The sequence below is a fragment of the Elgaria multicarinata genome, chromosome 4, assembly GCF_023053635.1.
Source record: "Elgaria multicarinata webbii isolate HBS135686 ecotype San Diego chromosome 4, rElgMul1.1.pri, whole genome shotgun sequence".
NCBI classification, from domain to species: domain Eukaryota; kingdom Metazoa; phylum Chordata; class Lepidosauria; order Squamata; family Anguidae; genus Elgaria; species Elgaria multicarinata.
The window spans coordinates 148495018-148516958 of NC_086174.1; the positions used below are offsets into that span (position 1 = coordinate 148495018).

The 21941-nt window shown below is 44.8% G+C and overlaps 1 protein-coding gene across 1 annotated transcript in view; it reads left to right on the forward strand.

The window, feature by feature from the left end:
• The window catches only part of PCSK2 (proprotein convertase subtilisin/kexin type 2), a 230149-nt gene that overhangs the window by 41041 nt on the left and 167167 nt on the right, over window positions 1–21941 (forward strand). Inside the window, exon 2 of the mRNA XM_063125359.1 lies at window positions 4601–4705. Within this exon, the coding sequence (XP_062981429.1) occupies window positions 4601–4705 (105 nt within the window). The remainder of the gene's footprint in view (window positions 1–4600; window positions 4706–21941) is intronic.

Below are 21941 nucleotides of genomic sequence, written 5' to 3' on the forward strand. Positions count from 1 at the left end.
ATGTGAGTAGTAAAAGACAGAAGAAAGAAATGGTGGTTCAACTGCTGAATGAGAATGGCAAATTGATAACAGATGACAAAGAAAAGGCTGAAATGCTCAATTCCTACTTTGCCTCAGTCTTCTCCCAAAAGCGGGTCTATGACCCCCCTGGAAAAAGTGAAGCAGAAGTTGAGGGGGGAGGATTACAGTTTGAGATTGATAAACAAATTGTCAAAGAACACCTAATTTCCTTAAATGAGTTCAGATCTCCAGGGCCCGATGAACTGCATCCAAGAGTAATGAAGGAGCTAGCAGAAGAACTCTCAGAACCTTTGTCTATTATCTTTGCAAAATCATAGAAGACGGGTGAGGTGCCGGACGACTGGAGGAGGGCTAACGTTGTCCCTATCTTCAAAAAGGGCAAAAAGGAGGAACCTGGGAACTACAGACCAGTCAGTCTGACATCTATCCCTGGGAAAATTCTGGAGCAGATTATAAAGAAGTCAATCTGTAAACACCTTGAAATCAATGCGGTGATCACTAGAAGCCAACATGGATTTGTCAAGAACAAGTCCTGTCAGACAAATTTGATCTCATTTTTTGATAAGGTAACCTCCCTTGTGGACCGTGGGAATGCTGTAGATGTCATTTATCTTGACTTCAGCAAAGCTTTTGACAAAGTGCCCCATGATATTCTGATTAACAAACTAGCTAAAAGTGGGCTAGATGGAACAACTATTAGGTGGATTCACAGTTGGCTACAGAATCGGACTCAAAGAGTACTTATCAATGGAACCTTCTCAAACTAGGGAGAGGCAACGAGTGGGGTACCGCAGGTCTCAGTCCTGGGCCTAGTGCTCTTCAACATTTTTATTAATGATTTGGACAAGGAGGTGCAGGGAACGCTGATCAAATTTGCAGATGACACAAAATTGGGTGGGATAGCTAATACCCTGGAAGACAGAAACAAACTTCAAAGTGATCTTGATAGGCTAGAGTGCTGGGCTGAAAACAACAGGATAAAATTTAATAGGGATAAATGCCAAGTTCTACATTTAGGAAATAGAAACCAAATGCACAGTTACAAGATGGGGGATGCTTGCCTCAGCAATACTACACTCGAGAAGGATCTTGGAATTATTGTATGCTGCAAGCTGAATATGAGCCAACAGTGTGATATGGCTGCAAGAAAGGGAAATGCTATTTTGGGCTGCATTAATAGAAGTATAGCTTCCAAATCATGTGAGGTACTGGTTCCTCTCTATTCGGCCTTGGTTAGGCCTCATCTAGAGTTTTGCGTCCAGTTCTGGGCTCCACAATTCAAGAAGGATGCAGACAAGCTGGAGCGTGTTCAGAGGAGGGCAACCGGGATGATCAGGAGTCTGGAAACAAAGCCCTATGAAGAGAGACTGAAAGAACTGGGCATGTTTAGCCTGGAGAAGAGAAGATTGAGGGGAGACATGATAGTACTCTTCAAATACTTAAAAGGTTGTCATACAGAGGAGGGCTAGGATCTCTTCTCCATCCTTCCAGAGTGCAGGACACGGAATAATGGACTCAAGTTAAAGGAAGCCAGATTCCAGCTGGACATCAGGAAAAACTTCCTGACTGTTAGAGCAGTGCGACAATGGAATCAGTTACCTAGGAAGATTGTGGGCTCTCCCACACTAGAGGCCTTCAAGAGGCAGCTGGACAAGCATCTGTCGGGGATGCTTTAGGGTGGATTCCTGCATTGAGCAGGGGGTTGGACTCGATGGCATTGTAGGCCCCTTCCAATTCTGCTATTCTATGATTCTATGATTCTGTGATTCTAATCTCATTTAAAGCAGGGCCCGAAACATTGGATAGGGGGCATTAACCATTTGCTCTATGCCTGCAATTAACATTATAACCGGATGCCTTATTTTCAGTGTAAACTGGCAGCATGAGGAGCCTGATCCAGACTGGGACCACAGTGGTTTGGCAAAGGATTAAATTCCCCTTATGTCATCATGCTAGGTTTCCAATCTGTGTAGTAACATGCAGTAACATGCAATCCCAAGTTACCCATTTTACCTATCCCCTCCACCAACTTTGGGATCATGTGATCATGACCGGGAGTTGACTCTGCCCCTCAGCAATCGAAAAGGTAATATTTTTCCCGCCTTTACCCTACTTTTAAAAAAATTCTAGCAAGCGAACCGCACCATGCAGAGATCTGAGAGTAGGCTCAAAATGACCCCCAGCCATGACTCTCTAAGCACAAGAAGTTTCAGAAAGATAGCTTCAAAAACAACACAGTTATCCACTTTTCTTTTCCACAATGCAATCCTATGGGCGAAATTTTTCAAAATGGCGATCGGATCGGTCCGCAGAAAGAGGATCGCTCCGAAAATGGGCGCTTCTCTTCACCTTGCTTCTAGGGGTCCGCGGTCCGCTTCTACTCCTCCTCTGGGCAAGGCGGAGCAGGCCAATTCACTTCTGATTCTCCGGTTCTAATCGGAGCGGAGCACATGCCTACTTATCAGCATTATGAACTTGACAGGTCTCCGGATTAGTATCCTGTTTTCGCTGTAGCTTCTATCCTAACAGGTATCAATTTTATGAGGAGTAGAAATTTGAGGTTTATAATGGCAGAACCCTTTTTTTAACTAACCTTAAGTCCCATGCTCCTTTTACAGCAGCAGTGACGACGACGACAACAACAACAACAACACATAGTAGCATACTGCTGAAATTATTGCTATAGTTTTTGTACTTGACCAACATTAGTTTTGTGCTAAATTACAGAAAATATTGAGGTTTCATCTAATGGGCTGATCCTATGAACACTCGTAACACGTGTAAAGACTAGGGCTGTGCACAGACACCCCCCCCCCGATCTGCTTCGGATCCCGATCCGCAACTTCCGGATCGGGTCCACTCCGCTTCGTGCCAATTTGCCAGTGGTCCACTTCACTTCGCTGCGGAGCTCCGGATATGAATCGGAGCTTTGCAGTGCTGGCACCAGGTAAGGCCCCCTCCCTCCTCCCCCCCTTACCTGCGTCCATCTACAGTCTGATGGCTGCTTCAGCTCAGCCCGAGGACTTAAACAGGAAGACCAGGCTGCAGTCTTGGCCTGGTCTTCCGGTTTGAGTCCTCGGGTTCAGTAGAAGCCCCTGCCGGACTGCAGAAAGATGCAGGTAAGACCCTTCCCCCCTGCCCCCTTACCTGGCTTCACTGCCGTCGCCCCACGGGAAGCGGTGGCAGGGCCAAGTAACCCCCCCTCATACACACCACTTACCTGGTCCATTGCGGCCCGTCGCTGGCTTCACTAGAGCCAGCAGCTTAACCTGGAACTGTAGGCCCTGCTTGGGGCCTACACTTCCGGGTTGAGCTGCAGGCTCTAGTGAAGCTGGTAACGGGCTGCGATGGACCGGGTAGGACCCCCCTCCCCCCTTACCTGTCTCTGCTGCCGTCGTCACACAGGCAGCGGCAGTGCCAGGTAAAGCCCCCTTACTTTTTTTCGGAGCTCCAGAAGCAAAGGATCCACCTTCATCTCAATCCACTCCACGATGCTCCGCTGCCCCCGATCCACTTCGCCTCCGCCTTAAGGGGAGGCAAAGCACCCCGATCCACTTCTGCTTCTCCGACCTGAAAGGAAGCGGAGCACAGCCCTAGTAAAGACTACCATCCCTAGGACAAAGGAGTAACTTGTGGCACTTGTATATCAATTACGTATGTAGACCCCAGACATTACATTGGTATGGCTTCACTTACCAGTGCTAGAGTATTGACAGTGTCCAGCAGTGCCAGATGCGGCATTGTGGAAACACAGACAGTATACGACATAGAAGTGAATAGACAGGAGATATGGTGGCACAAGGCAGGGCTGGTGAAAACACACATTGTACTATCAAGTTAGAATTTGGGTTTGTGTGTGTGTTTGGTTTTTGCCACCAGAGGATGAGCTACGTCTGATAACCATACATGTTTGCTCTATCATAGTAAGTTACTATTATTAATGATATTGCAGCTGCTGAACAGAATAGTTTGGCTTTGTATCATTTCCCCCCCAGTAAATCCTAAATATGTGTAACTGTACTGAATGCATATTGTCCCCGTAATCACTCTGACTTTCCTCTTCTCCTTCTATTGCCATTTCTGCCTTGAATTGTAGATTGTAAGCACCCGAGGGCAGGGATATGTTGATGGCACTACACAAATAATAATTATCTTTATGTTGATTATTAAATAATCAACATAAAAACATGTTGATGGCACTACATAAATAATTATTTTCTGTGTACTGTATGTGTTGCTGGAGCTATGGATAGCTAGAAGAGTATGATTTTTCTTAGTACAAGACTAAATTTGTCATCAATAACCTTTATTTTATTTCTTTTCTCCCTGGATTATAAAATATAGGATTCTTTTAATGATAGAGTATTTTCCCATTGTTTTTAAGGATTATACTATAGATTATGTATATGACATGTATACTATGTCAAGAAATACTTTTGTAAGCCGCCATGAGAGCCTTTTTTGGCTGAATGGCGGCATAAAAATCCTTAAATAAATAAAATAAATAAATAAATAAAATTATGATGATGACCAATGCAACGTTACCTCTAACGTCCGCATTTTCCAAACTCTTCTTCAGCTTCCCTTTGTTGAGGATGGCTACCACTTTTTTCATCATGGCTTGGCCAAGGGTCAGAGGCGGCGCAGTCTTCAGCATCAGCTTCACTTAGAAAAAGATCCCAGGGTAAGTGGCCTTTCCATCTGATCATCATGAGTGCCTTTCCTAGCTCGTACTCTATTTGAAATCAAATAAGCCATCAACCTTGGACAGTTTTGAAAGGGGATGAGAGCAATTCATGGACGCTAAGGCTACCCATGGCTACTACCTCAGACTCTGAGACCAGCTCCGAGTACCGGTTGCTTGGGAACAATAGCAGGAGAGGACTGTTGACCTCGTATCCTGCTGTGAGCCTTCCATAGGCATCTGGTCGGTCCTTTTGTGAATAAATATGGTGGACTAGATAGAATGCTGAACTAGAGATGTGGATACAGCTTGGCTTTTCTTATGTTCTTATGGTGGATACAGTGGCTGTAAAAGACGTCTCCCTCTATCTGAAAACCTGCTGAGCCACTGCTAATTTGGGTAGATGGGTTCGATCAGCCTTCCCCAGCCTAGTGCCCTTCAGATACATTGGGCTGCAACCCCCACCATTTCCAGCAAGCATGCCTTTCAATGCAAATCAGGTACACACACACACACACACACACACACACACACACACACACACACACACACATATTCCACTTACCTTGTTGCATTTATATTCTGCCTTTTTTCTTCAAGGAAGTCAAGGTAGAATTCAAGATTCTCCTCCACAATTTTATATCCCAATAACCCTCTAAGGAAGATTAGGTTGAGTGAAAGTGAATGGCCCAAGCTCACCTGGTGAGTTCCATGGGTGATGGGAGACTTGAGCCTAATTTTCCCCTAACATTTATTATTTATTTATTACATTTATATACTGCCTTTTTTCCTCCAAGGAACCCAAGGTGGCATACATAATCTTCCTCCTCTCCATATTATCCTCACAACAACAACCCTGTGAGGTAGGTTGGGCTGAGAGTCTGTGACTGGCCCAAAGTCACCCAGTGGGTTTCCATGGCCGAGTGGGGACTAGAACCTGGATCTCCCGACTCCCAGTCCAACCCTTTAGCCACTACACCACACATATCTGCTTTCTTTTTATAACAATTTACCCTTTCATAATGGTTTGGTTTAAATGTTGGATTGGACCACTCTTACTATATTGTTTCCACAAAGAGTAAAGCCACGGGGAACTTACATTAGCAGTGCTAAGTTGGTTTAAATTGGGGCTGGTCAGAAAATGTCTCCTAGCAGAGCTGGCCCTACTGTTAGGCAGGGTGAGGCAGCCACGTCAGCCAGCAGATCCTGGCAGGGGAGCAGGAAGTGGCAAGTGTGGGAGGACAGAGCTGTGCATCCACCACACACTCTGTCTGGCCCCTCCTACTGTCCTAAAAGTGCAGTACAGGCAGTCAATGTTGAAGTAAAATTCAAATGCCAGTCTGATTTGCTTCTCTGAATGGAATTTGTAGGAAGGGGCACCCATTTGCTCATGCTTTCTCTTCCTTCCTGCTTTTGCCTCCTTCCCCCACTCTTACAAATGTGCTTAAAAAATCCTCCTGCCAATATTCAGCACTCCCGTAGTTTCAATGCAGATATGTTAGATAGCAGAGGGGATCTCTTATTAGAATGTGCGTAACCTCAAGCCCATTGGAGACTGCTAGCTTGAAAATAAGGTTCAAATTATGTGTGTGTGTGTATATATATATATATATATATATATATATATATATATATATATATATATATATATCATAGAATCATAGAATAGCAGAGTTGGAAGGGGCCTACAAGGCTATCGAGTCCAACCCCCTGCTCAATGCAGGAATCCATCCTAAAGCATCTCTGACAGATGGTTGTCCAGTTGCCTCTTCAATGCCTATAGTGTGGGAGAGCCCACAACCTCCCTAGGTAACTGATTCCACCGTCACACTGCTCTAACAGTTAGGAAGTTTTTCCTGATGTCCAACCGGAATCTGGTTTCCTTTAACTTGAGCCCATTATTCCGTGTCCTGCACTCCGGGAGGATCGAGAAGAGATCCTGGCCCTCCTCTGTGTGACAACCTTTTAAGTATTTGAAGAGTGCTATCATGTCTCCCCTCAATCTTCTCTTCTCCAGGCTAAACATGCCCAGTTCTTTCAGTCTCTCTTCATAGGGCTTTGTTTCTAGACCTCTGATCATCCTGGTTACCCTCTTCTGAACACGCTCCAACTTGTCTGCATCCTTCTTGAATTGTGGAGCCCAGAACTGGACACAATACTCTAGATGAGGCCTAACCAGGGCCGAATAGAGAGGAACCAGTACCTCATGTGATTTGGAAGCTATACTTCTATTAATGCAGCCCAAAATAGCATTTCCCTTTCTTGCAGCCATATTGCACTGTTGGCTCATATTCAGCTTGTGATCTACAACAATTCCAAGATCTTTCTCGTTTGTAGTATTGCTGAGCCAAGTGTCCCCCATCTTGTAACTGTGCATTTGGTTTCTATTCCCTAAATGTAGAACTTGGCATTTATCCCTATTCAATTTCATTCTGTTGTTTTCAGCCCAGCACTCCAGCCTATCAAGATCACTTTGAAGTTTGTTTCTGTCTTCCAGGGTATTAGCTATCCCACCCAATTTTGTGTCATCTGCAAATTTGATCAGCGTTCCCTGCACCTCCTCGTCCAAATCATTAATAAAAATGTTGAAGAGCACTGGGCCCAGGACTGAGCCCTGCGGCACCCCACTCGTTGCCTCTCCCCAGTTTGAGAAGGTTCCATTGATAAGTACTCTTTGAGTCCAATTCTGTAGCCAACTGTGGATCCACCTAATAGTTGTTCCATCTAGCCCACTTTTAGCTAGTTTGTTAATCAGAATGTCATGTGGTACTTTGTCAAAAGCTTTGCTGAAGTCAAGATATATGACATCTACAGCATTCCCACAGTCCACAAGGGAGGTTATCCTATCAAAAAATGAGATCAAATTAGTCTGACAGGATTTGTTCCTGACAAATCCATGTTGGCTTCTAGTAATCACTGCATTGATTTCAAGGTGTTTACAGATTGACTTCTTTATAATCTGCTCCAGAATTTTCCCAGGGATGGATGTCAGACTGACTGGTCTGTAGTTCCCAGGTTCCTCCTTTTTGCCCTTTTTGAAGATAGGGACAACATTAGCCCTCCTCCAGTCGTCCGGCACCTCACCCGTCTTCCATGATTTTGCAAAGATAATAGACAAAGGTTCTGAGAGTTCTTCTGCTAGCTCCTTCATTACTCTAGGATGAAGTTCATCGGGCCCTGGAGATTTAAACTCATTCAAGGAAATTAGGTGTTCTTTGACCATTTGTTTATCAATCTCAAACTGCAATCCTGCCCCCTCAACTTCTGCTTCACTTTTTCCAGGGGGGGTCATAGACCCGCTTTTGGGAGAAGACTGAGGCAAAGTAGGAATTGAGCACTTCAGCCTTTTCTTTGTCATCTGTTATCAATTTGCCATCCTCATTAAGCAGATGAACCACCATTTCTTTCCTCTGTCTTTTACTACTCACGTATCTGAAGAAAGCCTTTTTATTGCTTTTAGCATCCCTCGCTAATCTCAGCTCATTCACAGCTTTAGCCTTCCTGACGCCATTTTGGCACTTCTGTGCCACTTGTCTGTACTCTTCTTTTGTAGCCTGGCCTTCCTTCCACTTCCTATATGTATCCCTTTTTGTTTTCAGGTCATCTCTAAGCTTTTTGTGGAGCCACATTGGTTTCCTCTGTTGTCTTCTATCTTTTCTCCTTGTTGGAATTGTTTGTAACTGTGCCTTTAAAATTTCATTTTTTAAATACTCCCACCCATCCTGCACTCCTTTTCTCATTAGGCTCCCTTGCCATGGGACCTTATTTATTATAGTTCTGAGTTTATTAAAATCAGCTTTCCTAAAATCCAGAGTACGTGAATGGCTTCGCTCGATCATAATCAAGAATTCAAGTATGACGTCGTCACTTTCCCCCAGAGTTCCCGTAACAGCCACTTTATCCACTAAGTCATCCCTATTGGTCAATAACAAGTCAAGGATTGCCGATCCTCTAGTTCCTTCCACCACTTTCTGTAGGAGAAAGTTATCACCCATACATGTCAGGAATTTCTTGGAAGGGCCGCTTTTTGCAGTAATGGTCTCCCAACAGATATCAGGGTAATTGAAGTCCCCCATCACTACTACATCACACTTCCTTGAAACACTGGCAATTTGTTTCTCAAAAGTTTCATCCTTGTCTTCTCCTTGATTGGGTGGTCGGTAGTAGACTCCGATTATCATGTTCTTTTTATTCCTAGCCCCATTTATTTTAATCCAGACACTCTCGACGGGGCTCCCAGTCTCATCCGCCTGTATTTCTGTGCAGGTATAGGTATTTTTAACATATAGTGCAACTCCACTTCCCTTTCTATTTCTTCTCTTCTTTTTGAACAAGTTATATCCTTCAATTGCTATATTCCAGTCATGGGAGTCATCCCACCAAGTTTCAGTTATACCTATCAAGTCGTATTTGCCTTCATGTAATAAGTTCATTCTGTTTGTTTCCCATGCTCTGGGCATTAGTATATAGACATCGAAGACCATGTGTTTTATAGTCTGGCTTTGTTCCTACCTTGTTGCAGACACTATTTTGGGACACTGTTGGAGCTGTTCTCTGTACTGTGGTGCATTGGCCTTCATCCATTGTTGCCTCAAAATTTACGTCTCCCGCCCCTGTAAGATTCAGTTTAAAGCCCTCCTGATGAAGTTCTTCATGCTGTGGCTGAACTCATTCTTTCCAGCCCTTGTGAGGTGCAACCCATCCCTTGCCAGCAGTTTATATATATATAAAACCTACAGTTTATAAAACAACGTTAAGGATGTACACTTTTCCACCAAGCACCAAAAAGCAGGGAAATTGGGAGTTAAGGCTCACCAGCCTTAACACCACATCCTCCCTAAGGAGACAGAAAGTACTAGTGAAATTCTCATTCTGCCAAAGCAGATAAACCATGAGGACAGGATGGATAATAGGATATGCAGAGGTGACTGTGGGGTTGTGGAAAACTGATGACGAACAACTTAGAGCCACCTACTTCTTTTTTTGTTTAGAGCAGCCCTTCCTAGTATAGCTCTAGTATAGCTCCTGCAGCTTTTCCTGCTGAAATTTCTTTTTCTATATAATGGTTAAAGATACAGGAGCCATGTCCTCCTTTTCATATGGTCACCAGGGGGGGGCTAGTGACTCCGATGTCAGTGGGACTATGAATCCATGCCAAGTTTCAGTTATAGCCAGCCAGAACTCCAAAGGAGCTCTCCAAGGTATGGAACCCCATCCCCAAAATAGGTGCAGCACTTTGAAAAGCTCCTTTAGAGTTCTGGCTGAAACCCAGAGCGGATTCACCACCCCACTGACATCGGTGTCACAAGCCGCTGCTGGATTTAGCATGTCTCGCTCCTGTAGAGTGACCATATGAAAAGGAGCAGAGGGCTCCTGTATCTTTAACAGTTGCATAGAAAAGGGAATTTCAGCAGGTGTCATCTGTATGCATGCAGAACCTGGTGAAATTCCCTCTTCATCACAACAGTGAAAGCTGCAGGAGCTATACTAGAGTAATCAGATACAAAAGCTTTCACTGTTGTGATGAAGAGGGAATTTCACCAGGTTCTGCATGCCTACAAATGACACCTGCTGAAATTCCCTTTTCTATACAAGTGTTAAAGATACAGGAGCCCTGTCCTCCTTTGAGTATGGTCACCCTAGCCATATGGAAAGAAGGACAGGGCTCCTGTACCTTTAACAGTTGCATAGAAAAGGGAATTTCAGCAGGTGTCATCTGTATGCATGCAGCACCTGGTGAAATCCCCTCTTCATCCCAACAGTGACAGCTGCAGGAGCTATACTAGAGTGATCAGATACAAAAGAGGTCAGGGCTCCTGCAGCTTTCACTGTTGGGATGAAGAGGGAATTTCACCAGGTGCTGCATGCCTACAAATGACACCTGCTGAAATTCCCTTTTCTATCCAACTGTTAAAGATACAAGAGCCCTGTCCTCCTTTCCATATGGCTAGAGTGACCATATTCAAAGGAGGACAGGGCTTCTGTATCTTTAAAAGATACAGGAGTGCCGGGCCCCCCTGCCAAGCCGCCCAACCCAACTCATGGTGGTCCCAGGCGGGGGGGGGGGCAGCCCAACCACCCCACCGTTCCTGCCGGCGACGGACGGTGGAGAGGGAGGTAAGTCTCTGCTCCCCCCTGGGCCTGGGCCCGCCGCAGCGGTGTCCCCAGACAACCCCCCCACTCCCCCCGCCCAACCCCAACCCCCCACAACGTCACTTACCTCCTCTTCCTCCAGCCGGCCTGGGTTTAACTCGAGCTACCCCGGCTTCACCAGAAGCTAGGCCAAGGCCTAACTTCTGGTGAAGCCAGGGACTCCATTTCAACCCGGGCCGGCCGGAGGACGAGGAGGTAAGTTGCTGCTCCCCACCTCCAGCCTGGGCCTGTCGCTGCCACAGCACAAACTGCAGTGCCACTGACGGCCCCAGGCAAGCCCAACCCCCCCACAGAGTTCACTCACCTTGTCCATCGGCGGCAGGTCTGGGTTTCAATTGAGCGCCCGGTTCCACCCGAAAGCAGGGCCTCAATTGCGGCCTTTCTTCTGGGTGAATACGGTGCCTCAATTGAAACCATCAGCGGCAGGCCCGGGTTTCAATCAATTGAGCCCCCGGTTTCACCCAGAAGCAAGGCCGCAATTGCGGCCTTGCTTTCGGGTGGAGCCGGGCGCTCAATTGAAACCCGGGCCTGCCGCCAATGGACAAGGTGAAACCGGGGGGGCGTGACTTACCCCCCTGGTTCCCCCCCCCGCTATGCCTGGGCCGGCCACTGCACGAACTGCAGCGGCGGCTCCAGGGAAGCCCCCTCACCCCATTTCTCTTACCTGTCGGGGATGCCGCGCTCTCCCTGTTTCTCCCCCCTCCCTCTGAGAAATCTGATGCTGACGCGCATGCATTAGCTTATCAGATTCCCCATAGGAAAACATGGGGATTTTTAAAAATTAATTAAAAATTGATGGAATGGTCTTTTGAAAAAAGAAAGGCCATTCCATCAATGGGGAGTATAGGGCAATGTAATCCAACTAATGGATTGCATGGGGAGGCTTCCAATTGAGCGCTATAAGTGTGCAAAAAAAGTCGCCAACCTGGAAGTGTGCCTGATCAGATTGAGACAGACATGCTTCCCCCCTTTTTTTGCTTTAAACTCCGATCCAGCCATAAGTATTGCAGCAATCTCCCTGAAACGTGCAGGGAATGTAAAGCCAGCATTTCTTTCTGGCAGTACTGCATTTCAGAAAGATTGCTGAAATATTTTTCATTTTAGGCTGCTAGGTTGACCCTCCCCCAGTAACTCCATTTAACATGGCAGAATGTTCATTTTACTGACCGTCCTTAACTACACTGTGCACAACTGTGCACAGTGTAATTATCCAGCCATTTTCAAAGATGAGACTAGAAAATCTTAAAGAAGATGACAGGCACTTAAGAACTGGAATCGTGACTATGTTGGATCTGCAAGGAGAATTAGAAGTTTTCGAATATTGTATTTTTTCTACCATATATAGTTGAGGGAGAAGAAAGGATAAAATAAATGAAGTGTATAGAGAGGAAAGGCCCATAGGGCCATGATACAATTATATTCATAATTCACACACAACACCTTCATGAAAAAATTACTGACACTAAGATGGAAACAAAAGAAGGAAGGAAATTCACAGTATCACACTTCTCCAGTGGTGAGGCACAATGGGACCACAGCCGGCACAGTAGTGGCTTATAAAAGTTTAATACTGAACTAGACAGAAGATGATAATTCTGTTCTTTTTACAGTAACTGAAAGCCATTATTGGAGGTGAAGAGCTAAATATCAACTGGCGTTTCTATTCCTGTGAGGAGTTAAGAGAAAATGAAAATCAAACATAAAACATAAGATACTAAGAACTGCGGGTTGCTGTGGAGGTTTCTTAAGAAGAGTGGGTTTTTTTTGTTGCCGGAAGCTTTTTCCTCCAATATGTGTCAGGATCAATTCTTCATTTTGCACTGCGGCTTCTCTAGTATGAAGAAGAAGAAGTCCCAGTACTGGGACAAATGTGGGATATAAATAAATGATGATGATGATGATGATGATGATGATGAAGAAGAAGAAGAAGAAGAAGAAGAAGAAGAAGAAGAAGAAGAAGAAGAAGAAGAAGAAGAAGAAGAAGCAGCAGCAGCTTCTGCTGCTTTGGCTATTGGGAATAGCTCTATTTGGCCTGTTTAGCCATAGACTAAACAAATACATCATCATCATCATCATCATCATCATCATCATCATCATCAATTATTCCAGGAAAGGCACAAAGTAGGAATTGTACCCTTGACTGTCTGTCTGAAATGTAGATTCTAAGGGTGCAATCTTATGGCTATAGAATTTTGCCCCTGGGATGCCCTCTTCACCCACAGAAATGGAAGCAGTTTGCCCTTGAAAGCCCTCTTACAATGACATTGGAAGGGTCCATTGCTACCCCAGGAGGGTGGTGGTGAACTCAGCTGTTTTGGTGGATGCTCTGGAGCCATCAACTCCAAAGCCCTCCCATTTCCCAAATACAGCCCTGGAATGGTGGTGGAGGAGCATGCGAGCCCTGGGCCTGACATAGTTGCTTTCCTTCTGAGAAATTCTAATCCCCAACACACACAAAATTGCCAATGACAGGGGGAAAGGGAGGGTGGAAACACTGCCCATTCTATCTGCTGGACTGACACGAGCCCAACAGGGCCTTGGATTCCATGGCTCATCTGCTATGGCTTCCTCCTCTCTTGATGGATTGCTCTGACCCCAGCTAATAGCAGCGAGCATACCCTCTATTTTGGGGAGTTTTCCTCTCATCAGCTGCTCCCACAAAGTCCTCAAGCTGCCTATTAAGTTGAATTTAGAAAATGGGCTGGGTGTTTAAGTCTGTATGTGTTCCAAAATTAAGCCAGGCCAAAACAACCAAAATTAATCAAAGTTTAGTATCAAACAGTTTGTAGTAGCTAAGGTAAATGTGATGTGTGAGCCATGCAATACATTTCTTTCTTTCATTTTTTGTGGGGTGGGTGGGTGCTATTGTGGACTAAAACACAAATGGTTCATCATAAAAGGGATGACACTTAGCTCAACACAGTACATGGTCCTCCTCTTCTCCATTTTATCCTCATAACAACCCTGTGTGGTAAGTTAGGTTGAGCGTCAGTGACTGGCCCAAAGTCACCCAGGGAGCTTCTTGGCCATGTGGGGATCTCCAAAGTCACAGTCCAGCACTCTGATCACAACACCACACTGGTTGTTTATTTTAATGTTTATTTTAAAACCATTCCAGGTTCTAAACCCAATCTTTATGGCATACAGTCTGTTGTCTCTCTTTTGAACAGTGTCTGAACAATCCCCAGCAACCTCAGCATTAGAAATACAAGAATTATTCACATAGGTTTTTCATCTGACTAGTGTATTAGGCGAATTAGTGAATGTTCCTCAGAAGACCCCACCACTTCATAAATGCCAAGTTCTACATTTAGGAAATAGAAACCAAAGGCACAGTTACAAGATGGGGGATGCTTGCCTCAGCAATACTACAAACGAGAAGGATCTTGGAATTGTTGTAGATTGCAAGCTGAATATGAGCCAACAGTGCGATATGGCTGCAAGAAAGGGAAATGCTATTTTGGGCTGCATTAATAGAAGTATAGCTTCCAAATCACGTGAGGTACTGGTTCCTCTCTATTCAGCCCTGGTTAGACCTCATCTAGAGTATTGCGTCCAGTTCTGGGCTCCACAATTCAAGAAGGACGCAGACAAGCTGGAGCGTGTTCAGAGGAGGGCAACCAGGATGATCAGGAGTCTGGAAACAAAGCCCTATGAAGAGAGACTGAAAGAACTGGGCATGTTTAGCCTGGAGAAGAGAAGATTGAGGGGAGTCATCATAGCACTCTTCAAATACTTAAAAGGTTGTCACACAGAGGAGGGCCAGGATCTCTTCTCGATCCTCCCACAGTGCAGGACACGGAATAATGGACTCAAGTTAAAGGAAGCCAGATTCCAGCTGGACATCAGGAAAAACTTCCTGACTGTTAGAGCAGCGCGACAATGGAATCAGTTACCTAGGGAGTTGTGGGCTCTCCCACACTAGAGGCCTTCAAGAGGCAGCTGGACAAGCATCTGTCGGGGATGCTTTAGGGTGGATCCTGCATTGAGCAGGGGGTTGGACTCGATGGCCTTGTAAACCTCTTCCAACTTTGCTATTCTATGATTCTATGATTATATAATTAGCATCTGTCTTCTGCTAAAAGCACTGGAACATATCTCAAATAGTTGTCAAAACAATAGCTTGGCAGGCAGGTAGTGGTGCTCTGTGTGTGTGTGTGTGTGTGTGTGTGTGTATGTGTGTGTGTGTGTGTGTGTGTGTGTGTGTGTGAGAGAGAGAGAGAGAGAGAGAGAGAGAGAGAGAGAGAGAGAGAGAAGGAGAGATTCTCTGGGGAATAATGTGGCTAGACAGATTGCAAAGCAGCATGTGGATATTAAGATAAGAATTCCAGTAGTACTGCCCTTTCCTTTCTTGTTTTTCAACACTCTGAGATGTTTAAGTGACAGAGCCCCCTGGAAAAACTGAAGCAGAAGTTGAGGGAGCAGGATTGCAGTTTGAGATTGATAAACAAATGGTCAAAGAACACATAATTTCCTTGAATGAGTTTAAATCTCCAGGGCCCGATGAACTGCATCCTAGAGGAATGAAGGAGCTAGCAGAAGAACTCTCAGAACCTTTGTCTATTATCTTTGCAAAATCATGGAAGACAGGTGAGGTGCCGGACGACTGGAGGAGGGCTAACGTTGTCCCTATCTTCAAAAAGGGCAAAAAGGAGGAACCTGGGAACTACAGACCAGTCAGTCTGACATCCATCCCTGGGAAAATTCTGGAGCAGATTATAAAGAAGTCAACCTCCCTTGTGGACTGTGGGAATGCTGTGGACGTCATATATCTTGACTTCAGCAAAGCTTATGACAAAGTACCACATGACATTCTGATTAACAAACTAGCTAAAAGTGGGCTAGATGGAACAACTATTAGGTGGATTCACAGTTGGCTACAGAATCGGACTCAAAGAGTACTTATCAATGGAACCTTCTCAAACTGGGGAGAGGCAACAAGTGGGGTGCCGTAGTGCTCAGTCCTGGGCCCAGTTCTGTTCAACATTATTATTAATGATTTGGACGAGGAGGTGCAGGGAACGCTGATCAAATTTGCAGATGACACAAAATTGGGTGGGATAGCCAATACCCTGGAAGACAGAAACAAACTTCAAAGTGATCTTGATAGGCTGGAGTGCTGGGCTGAAAACAACAGGATAAAATTTAATAGGGATAAATGCCAAGTTCTACATTTAGGGAATAGAAACCAAAATGCACAGTTACAAGATGGGGGACACTTGGCTCAGCAATACTACAAACGAGAAAGATCTTGGAATTGTTGTAGATCGCAAGCTGAATATGAGCCAACAGTGTGATATGGCTGCAAGAAAGACAAATGCTATTTTGGGCTGCATTAATAGAAGTATAGCTTCCAAATCACGTGAGGTACTGGTTCCTCTCTATTCGGCCCTGGTTAGGCCTCATCTAGAGTATTGTGTCCAGTTCTGGGCTCCACAATTCAAGAAGGATGCAGACAAGCTGGAGCGTGTTCAGAGGAGGGCAACCAGGATGATCAGGGGTCTAGAAACAAAGCCCTATGAAGAGAGACTGAAAGAACTGGGCATGTTTAGCCTGGAGAAGAGAAGATTGAGGGGAGACATGATAGCACTCTTCAAATACTTCAAAGGTTGTCACACAGAGGAGGGCCAGGATCTCTTCTCGATCCTCCCAGAGTGCAGGACACGGAATAACGGGCTCAAGTTAAAGGAAGCCAGATTCCGACTGGACATCAGGAAAAACTTCCTGACTGTTAGAGCAGTTGTGGGCTCTCCCACAATAGAGGCCTTCAAGAGGCAGCTGGACAACCATCTGTCAGGGATTCTTTAGGGTGGATTCCTGCATTTAGCAGGGGGGTTGGACTAGATGGCCTTGTAGGCCCCTTCCAACTCTGCTATTCTATGATTCTATGATTCTATGAGCATAAACTTCAGCTATCGAGAAAGGAGCTCCAAGTTGATTGCAGGAAAACTAGTTTTCCCCACCCTCCTTTCTGAAACAATCCCCACCTTTCCAGCTGCATAAGCCTAAAGTGAAAAGAAGTGCATTTTAAAGTTCAGTTTTCGTGCTAAGATGGCTCAGAGACGGACTCCGGCAGAGAGGTGTTCTTACTTCGTACTGCGAAATGCTTGCAGTACATGTGTAAATGTGTGTTTGTGTGTGCCGATAGGCGACAAACCTTCTTGAGAGATAAGTGAAAATTGAACACGTATGTGTTTGATGTGTACCAGCTCCTTCTACCAAGGGAAATGGCTCTCAAAGTGGCATAATATCATAAATCAAACTTGACTGAAACAATCTGAAAACAAATGAATTAAAACCTAAATAAAAATGCCGCAATAACAGAATAAAAACAGCATCCAGCCAACAGCCTTGTCTGCTGGGAGAAAAAGTATTTGCCAAAAAGATCCAATTCCTAAATCCTTGCAGCAGCACAGACGCCCCTCCCAACTGCTTGTCCTCTGTCATTCCCTCACTGTGTTCTCTGGTTGTTCTCCCCTAACACCACTCCCAAATCCCACCCCACCCCCTGATACTTTGCCTCTTCCTTCCTGCTGCTGCATCCACAGGTCAAGTTTCATAGGGCTGTGTCAAACTGTGTTTAATATTAACTGTGGTTAATGGTAACAAGCCAACATCAAACCTAGCTTGTTTTTGCTAACCATGGTGAAATTAGGCACAGTTTAGGATTCAGCTGACACTCTAAACTGTGATTGAAATGGAAACAGAAGTTCCTGAGCTATTTCTTGTGGCCATGTCAAGGGAGGGGAAGCATTCAATCCTGGGGAGGGGAGGGGAGGGGAGGGCTCAGTTAGGCTCATTCACACAATGCAGCCATAGTCTTATTGTTGCATCTGCAAAACTCAAACAATAATACATAATAAATACTCCTTTTCATGCCCAGTCCCATATATAGGAATTGTCTCTGTGTAATGCTGGGGTAGGCAACATGTGACCCTCCAGATGTTTTGGCCTACAACTCCCATCAGCCCTAACCAGCATAGTAAATGGTGAGGATGATGGGAATTGTTGGCCAAAAACATTTGGAGGGCCAAAAGTGGCAGCTGGTGGCTCTGATATCATTGGGTGGTGAATTCACTCTAGATTTCAGTCAGAACTCTAAAGCAGCTGTCCAAGGGGCTGAACCAATTTTGGGGTTAAGGTTCAACACCTTGGATAGCTCCTTTAGAGTTTAGACTGGTTCTGACTGAAACCCAGGGTGGATTCACTGTCCCACTCACATCAGAGCCGCAAACTTGAAATTCCTCTATGTATGCAGAACTAGGCTGCTGTAAGTCTGTGAACTGAGTTATTCATGCAGGGAGCCAGCATACACTTCAATGACTGGGGCAGTCAGAAGAAGTGCAGCCATGTTTAAAGAAGTCACTGCTGCTGCTTCTTAAGATATACAGCCTGGATCACATTAGCTTTTCTCCTCCTCTTCTTCCTTCTCCTCCTCCTCCCCCTCCCTCTTGTATTTTTTTTAAACATTTTTGCAAATTTAGCTTTAAGCACTATTAGAAGACAGATACACAATCAGGTTAGCCAACTCACAGTGATCCCACTGAGGCATGACTTGGAAATCATATGTTTTTATACTGCTGGATGGCGGTACAAACTACATCCTGGGATAGTCACATAAAAAGAGGGGATTAAACAGTAAAGTAATTGAAATGAATAATGAATAAGAAGAAAAAGCAAACCTCTACACAGGAAAGTCTCATTAGCCTATCTGTCTGACAGCTGTGCTTCATCCTAAGGGATAAAATTGACTATTTGCTTCCTTTTCAAACAGAAAATGGGTTTATTGTCTCATTAGTCATGTTGTCAGAGCACACATCCAGAATGGGGGGAGGGAATAGTGTTTTGTTGCCAGTGGAGTACTGTTATATCTGCACCAGTCTTTCTCTGCCCCCACTCAGCCAGCCCCTATGGTAAATTCTTGTGGGTTCTTTAACTGAGGAAATGACTGCCAACAGCATGGAACTCAATTTATTTCCTTGATTTATACCCCGCCTTTTCACCCAAAGAAATGGCACTCAAGGTGGGTTACTATCATAAATAAAACCTGGCTGAAACAATGATAAAACAAATGAAGTAAAACCCCAACAATAACAGAATAAAAATAGCATCTAACCCAACAGACCTGCCTGTTCAATGTCTTCCCCAAGCTAAGTTCTCTGGTCGCTCTGCCTCAACACCACTCTCAATTCCCAACATCCGCTGATACTTTCCCCTGATGCATTCTTCTCTTTTCCTCTTGTATTACTGTATACACTCTTGGATCCAATTCCCTAAACCTTTGCAATCATGTCTTCAAACTGCTTGAGTACTATATCAGTACTATATCAGTACTATATCATTTCTTCAAACTGCTTGAGTACTATATCAGTCTGTGGTATACTATATTGAGTACTATATCAGTCTGTGGCCCCACCCCCCACCTCTATATTAAATTCTTGTGCGTTCTTCATCTGAGAACATGGCTGCTAGCAATATGTTCTGGCAGTAGTCTTCAAAGCGTTAGCTCAAACTTTATCCTATGACTTTTGTCTTAAAATACCATTTGTATTCTCCCAGAGATTGGCAGGGGGAGGTCTGTTTGCAACTTTTGGGAAATGCAAAGATGCTCAATGCATGTGTAAACTGACGTTGCTTCACTAAACCCGTTGCAAGGTCTATTATGAGGCCTGAGATCCTTGTGATATAGGGCAGGATATAAATGTTTTAATAAATAAATAAGTAATTGTCAAAAAAGAAAAGACAATGGGCCTGTTCAGGCAACATTTCAGGGTCTGTGGTTAGCAGAACTGTGGTTCTCTGGGGTTAGCACTAACCATAAGCTGTGCTGTTGCACAAGACACCATGAACCCTGCCCGTTTCCTGGTTTCCTGGACCACACACTAACCACAAACCTTTCTGCTGAGCTCCTGAGTCCTCCAAATGCTCTGCCCCATATCCCAGCATCCCTTCCGGTATGAGCCCCTTAGTGCCTGCCAGTTTAGGTCTGAAGCTTCCCTCCTTAGCCATTTGTTTTATGCCAAGTGCTATGAAGCTGATGATCACCACCTCCATCATCAGAGAGGACACTTGCTGTTCAGGAATATGCATTCCTGCCTCTCTCTCACCATCCAGGACGGTAGCTGGCAAATTCAAAGCCATTTGTGGCACTGCAGCACCACCCTGTTTGTGCTGCCATTTTGAGAGGGTCACCTGCTATACTTTATGCTGACAGCCATTTTGAGCAGCCACATCAGTATGTCAGCAATTGGCAGCAGAGATCAAGCTTGCTGGCTGGATCAGTGCAGGCAACTTAGTCCACTCCTGTCAGTGAGCTCTATGATTCTGGCCTGTTAAACCTGGTAGGATCACATAAGACATTTTAAGCCAGGGTTAGCGCTGCTAACCCTGCTGCAGAACAGGGTTAGTGAAGACGGTCTGAATATGGTTACACAGTGAGCAGTGTTTAGCAAAAAGCATTGCACAAGACACCCTAAACCCTGCTGTTTAACCAAAAAGGCTTTAGGGTATCGTCTGAACAGGACCGATATAGGGTAAACCCATTAAAATGAATGGGACATACATTAGTCATGAAATACTCAGCAATACAAATGAAGCTGTTATAAGATCTGGACTGAGTTATTATTATTAAACATCATAGAGATTATTCTGACTTTAGTGTGTTGAAGTGTGGGAAAGATGATTTTAGCTTCTTAGTATACTTTGAAAATTATGATTTTTGTTTTTTGTTTGTTTATGCTATCATAAAGCCCAAAACTGAATGTTTTCCCCTTTTTTCTGCCATGGAAAGGGGATGTTTGAGGCTGTGACTTGTTCCTGATTAGCAGAGTCATTAAGCTGATGATTGAATGAACAGCATTGCTAGAACTGTAGGCACAATTCTGAATTTAAATTTTTGTTGACCTGACCTAAATAATTCATCTCTGTGCATTTGAGGTTTTTCTTCTCCATAAAGGTAAAGCTGGCATATTGTGTACACAAGCTATATCAAAACCCAAATCCCTAGAGAAATGAGTATTGCCAGTTATAATTATATCTGGATGCTACAGGTCTTGTAGCAAAATAAGCAAGCTGATGACGATTTGACTGGTCTGTTATGTAACACTGCAGTGTTCTGCTGAAGTCTAACTGGATCCTCCCCCCATATCTCTTCAGTTCAGTCTTTTTAAAGCAGAAGACAAACACGTTATTTTCTCTCTTATTTGTCTGCAAGCAACACTAGTGAATTGGCTGATCCAGTGACTAGCTGTGACAGAAACTAAGTTCTACTGATGCACAGTAGCAAATGCTGTGACAGATGAACCTCAGAACTGATGACACTATGCTGTGTTGGCAGGTTTTGAAACCTCACAGCAACATATAGTTGAGCTAAAACAAATAGGGATGTGCTCCGCTTCTAATCAGACCGGCGAATTAGAAGCGGAGCGGGGTGCTTCGCCTCCCCTTAAGGCAGAGGCGAAGAGGATTGGGGGGGCCGGCGGAGCGTGGCGAAGAGGATCGAAGTGAAGGTGGATCCTTCACCTCGATCCGGAGCTCCGCTGGAAACGTAAGTGGGGGTTACCGGGCCCTGCCGCTGTCGCTGTCGCCCCCTCCTCTCCCTCACCTGCCTCCGTTCGCGGTCCCTCAGCTTCTTCAATTGAGCCCGTAGTTCAACGAGGAAGTCTAGGCCGCACTTGCGGCCCAGGATTCCTGGCTGAACCGTGGGCTCAATTGAAGAAGCCGACGGACTGCGGACGGAGGCAGGTAAGGCCCCCCTCCCCCTTGGTCCCTTACCGGGCTCAAGGGGGAGGGGGGAAACCGAAACTCCCTGAGTGGTTCACAAAAATGAAAACCATTCAAATTATAAAGCAAACAATATGAAAGCATGATATAAAATACCATACAAAAACACAACCAGGAGAACAGCAGCAGCAATGCAGAAATACAAAATTTAAAATACAAATTTATAACAGCAAAGTTAAAATTGAATTTATGGACTGTTAAAATGCCGAGGGAATAAAACGGTTTTCAACTGGTGTCTAAAAGAGTATAGTGTAGGTGCCAAGTGAACCTCCTTAGGGAGCTCATTCCACAGCCGGGGTGC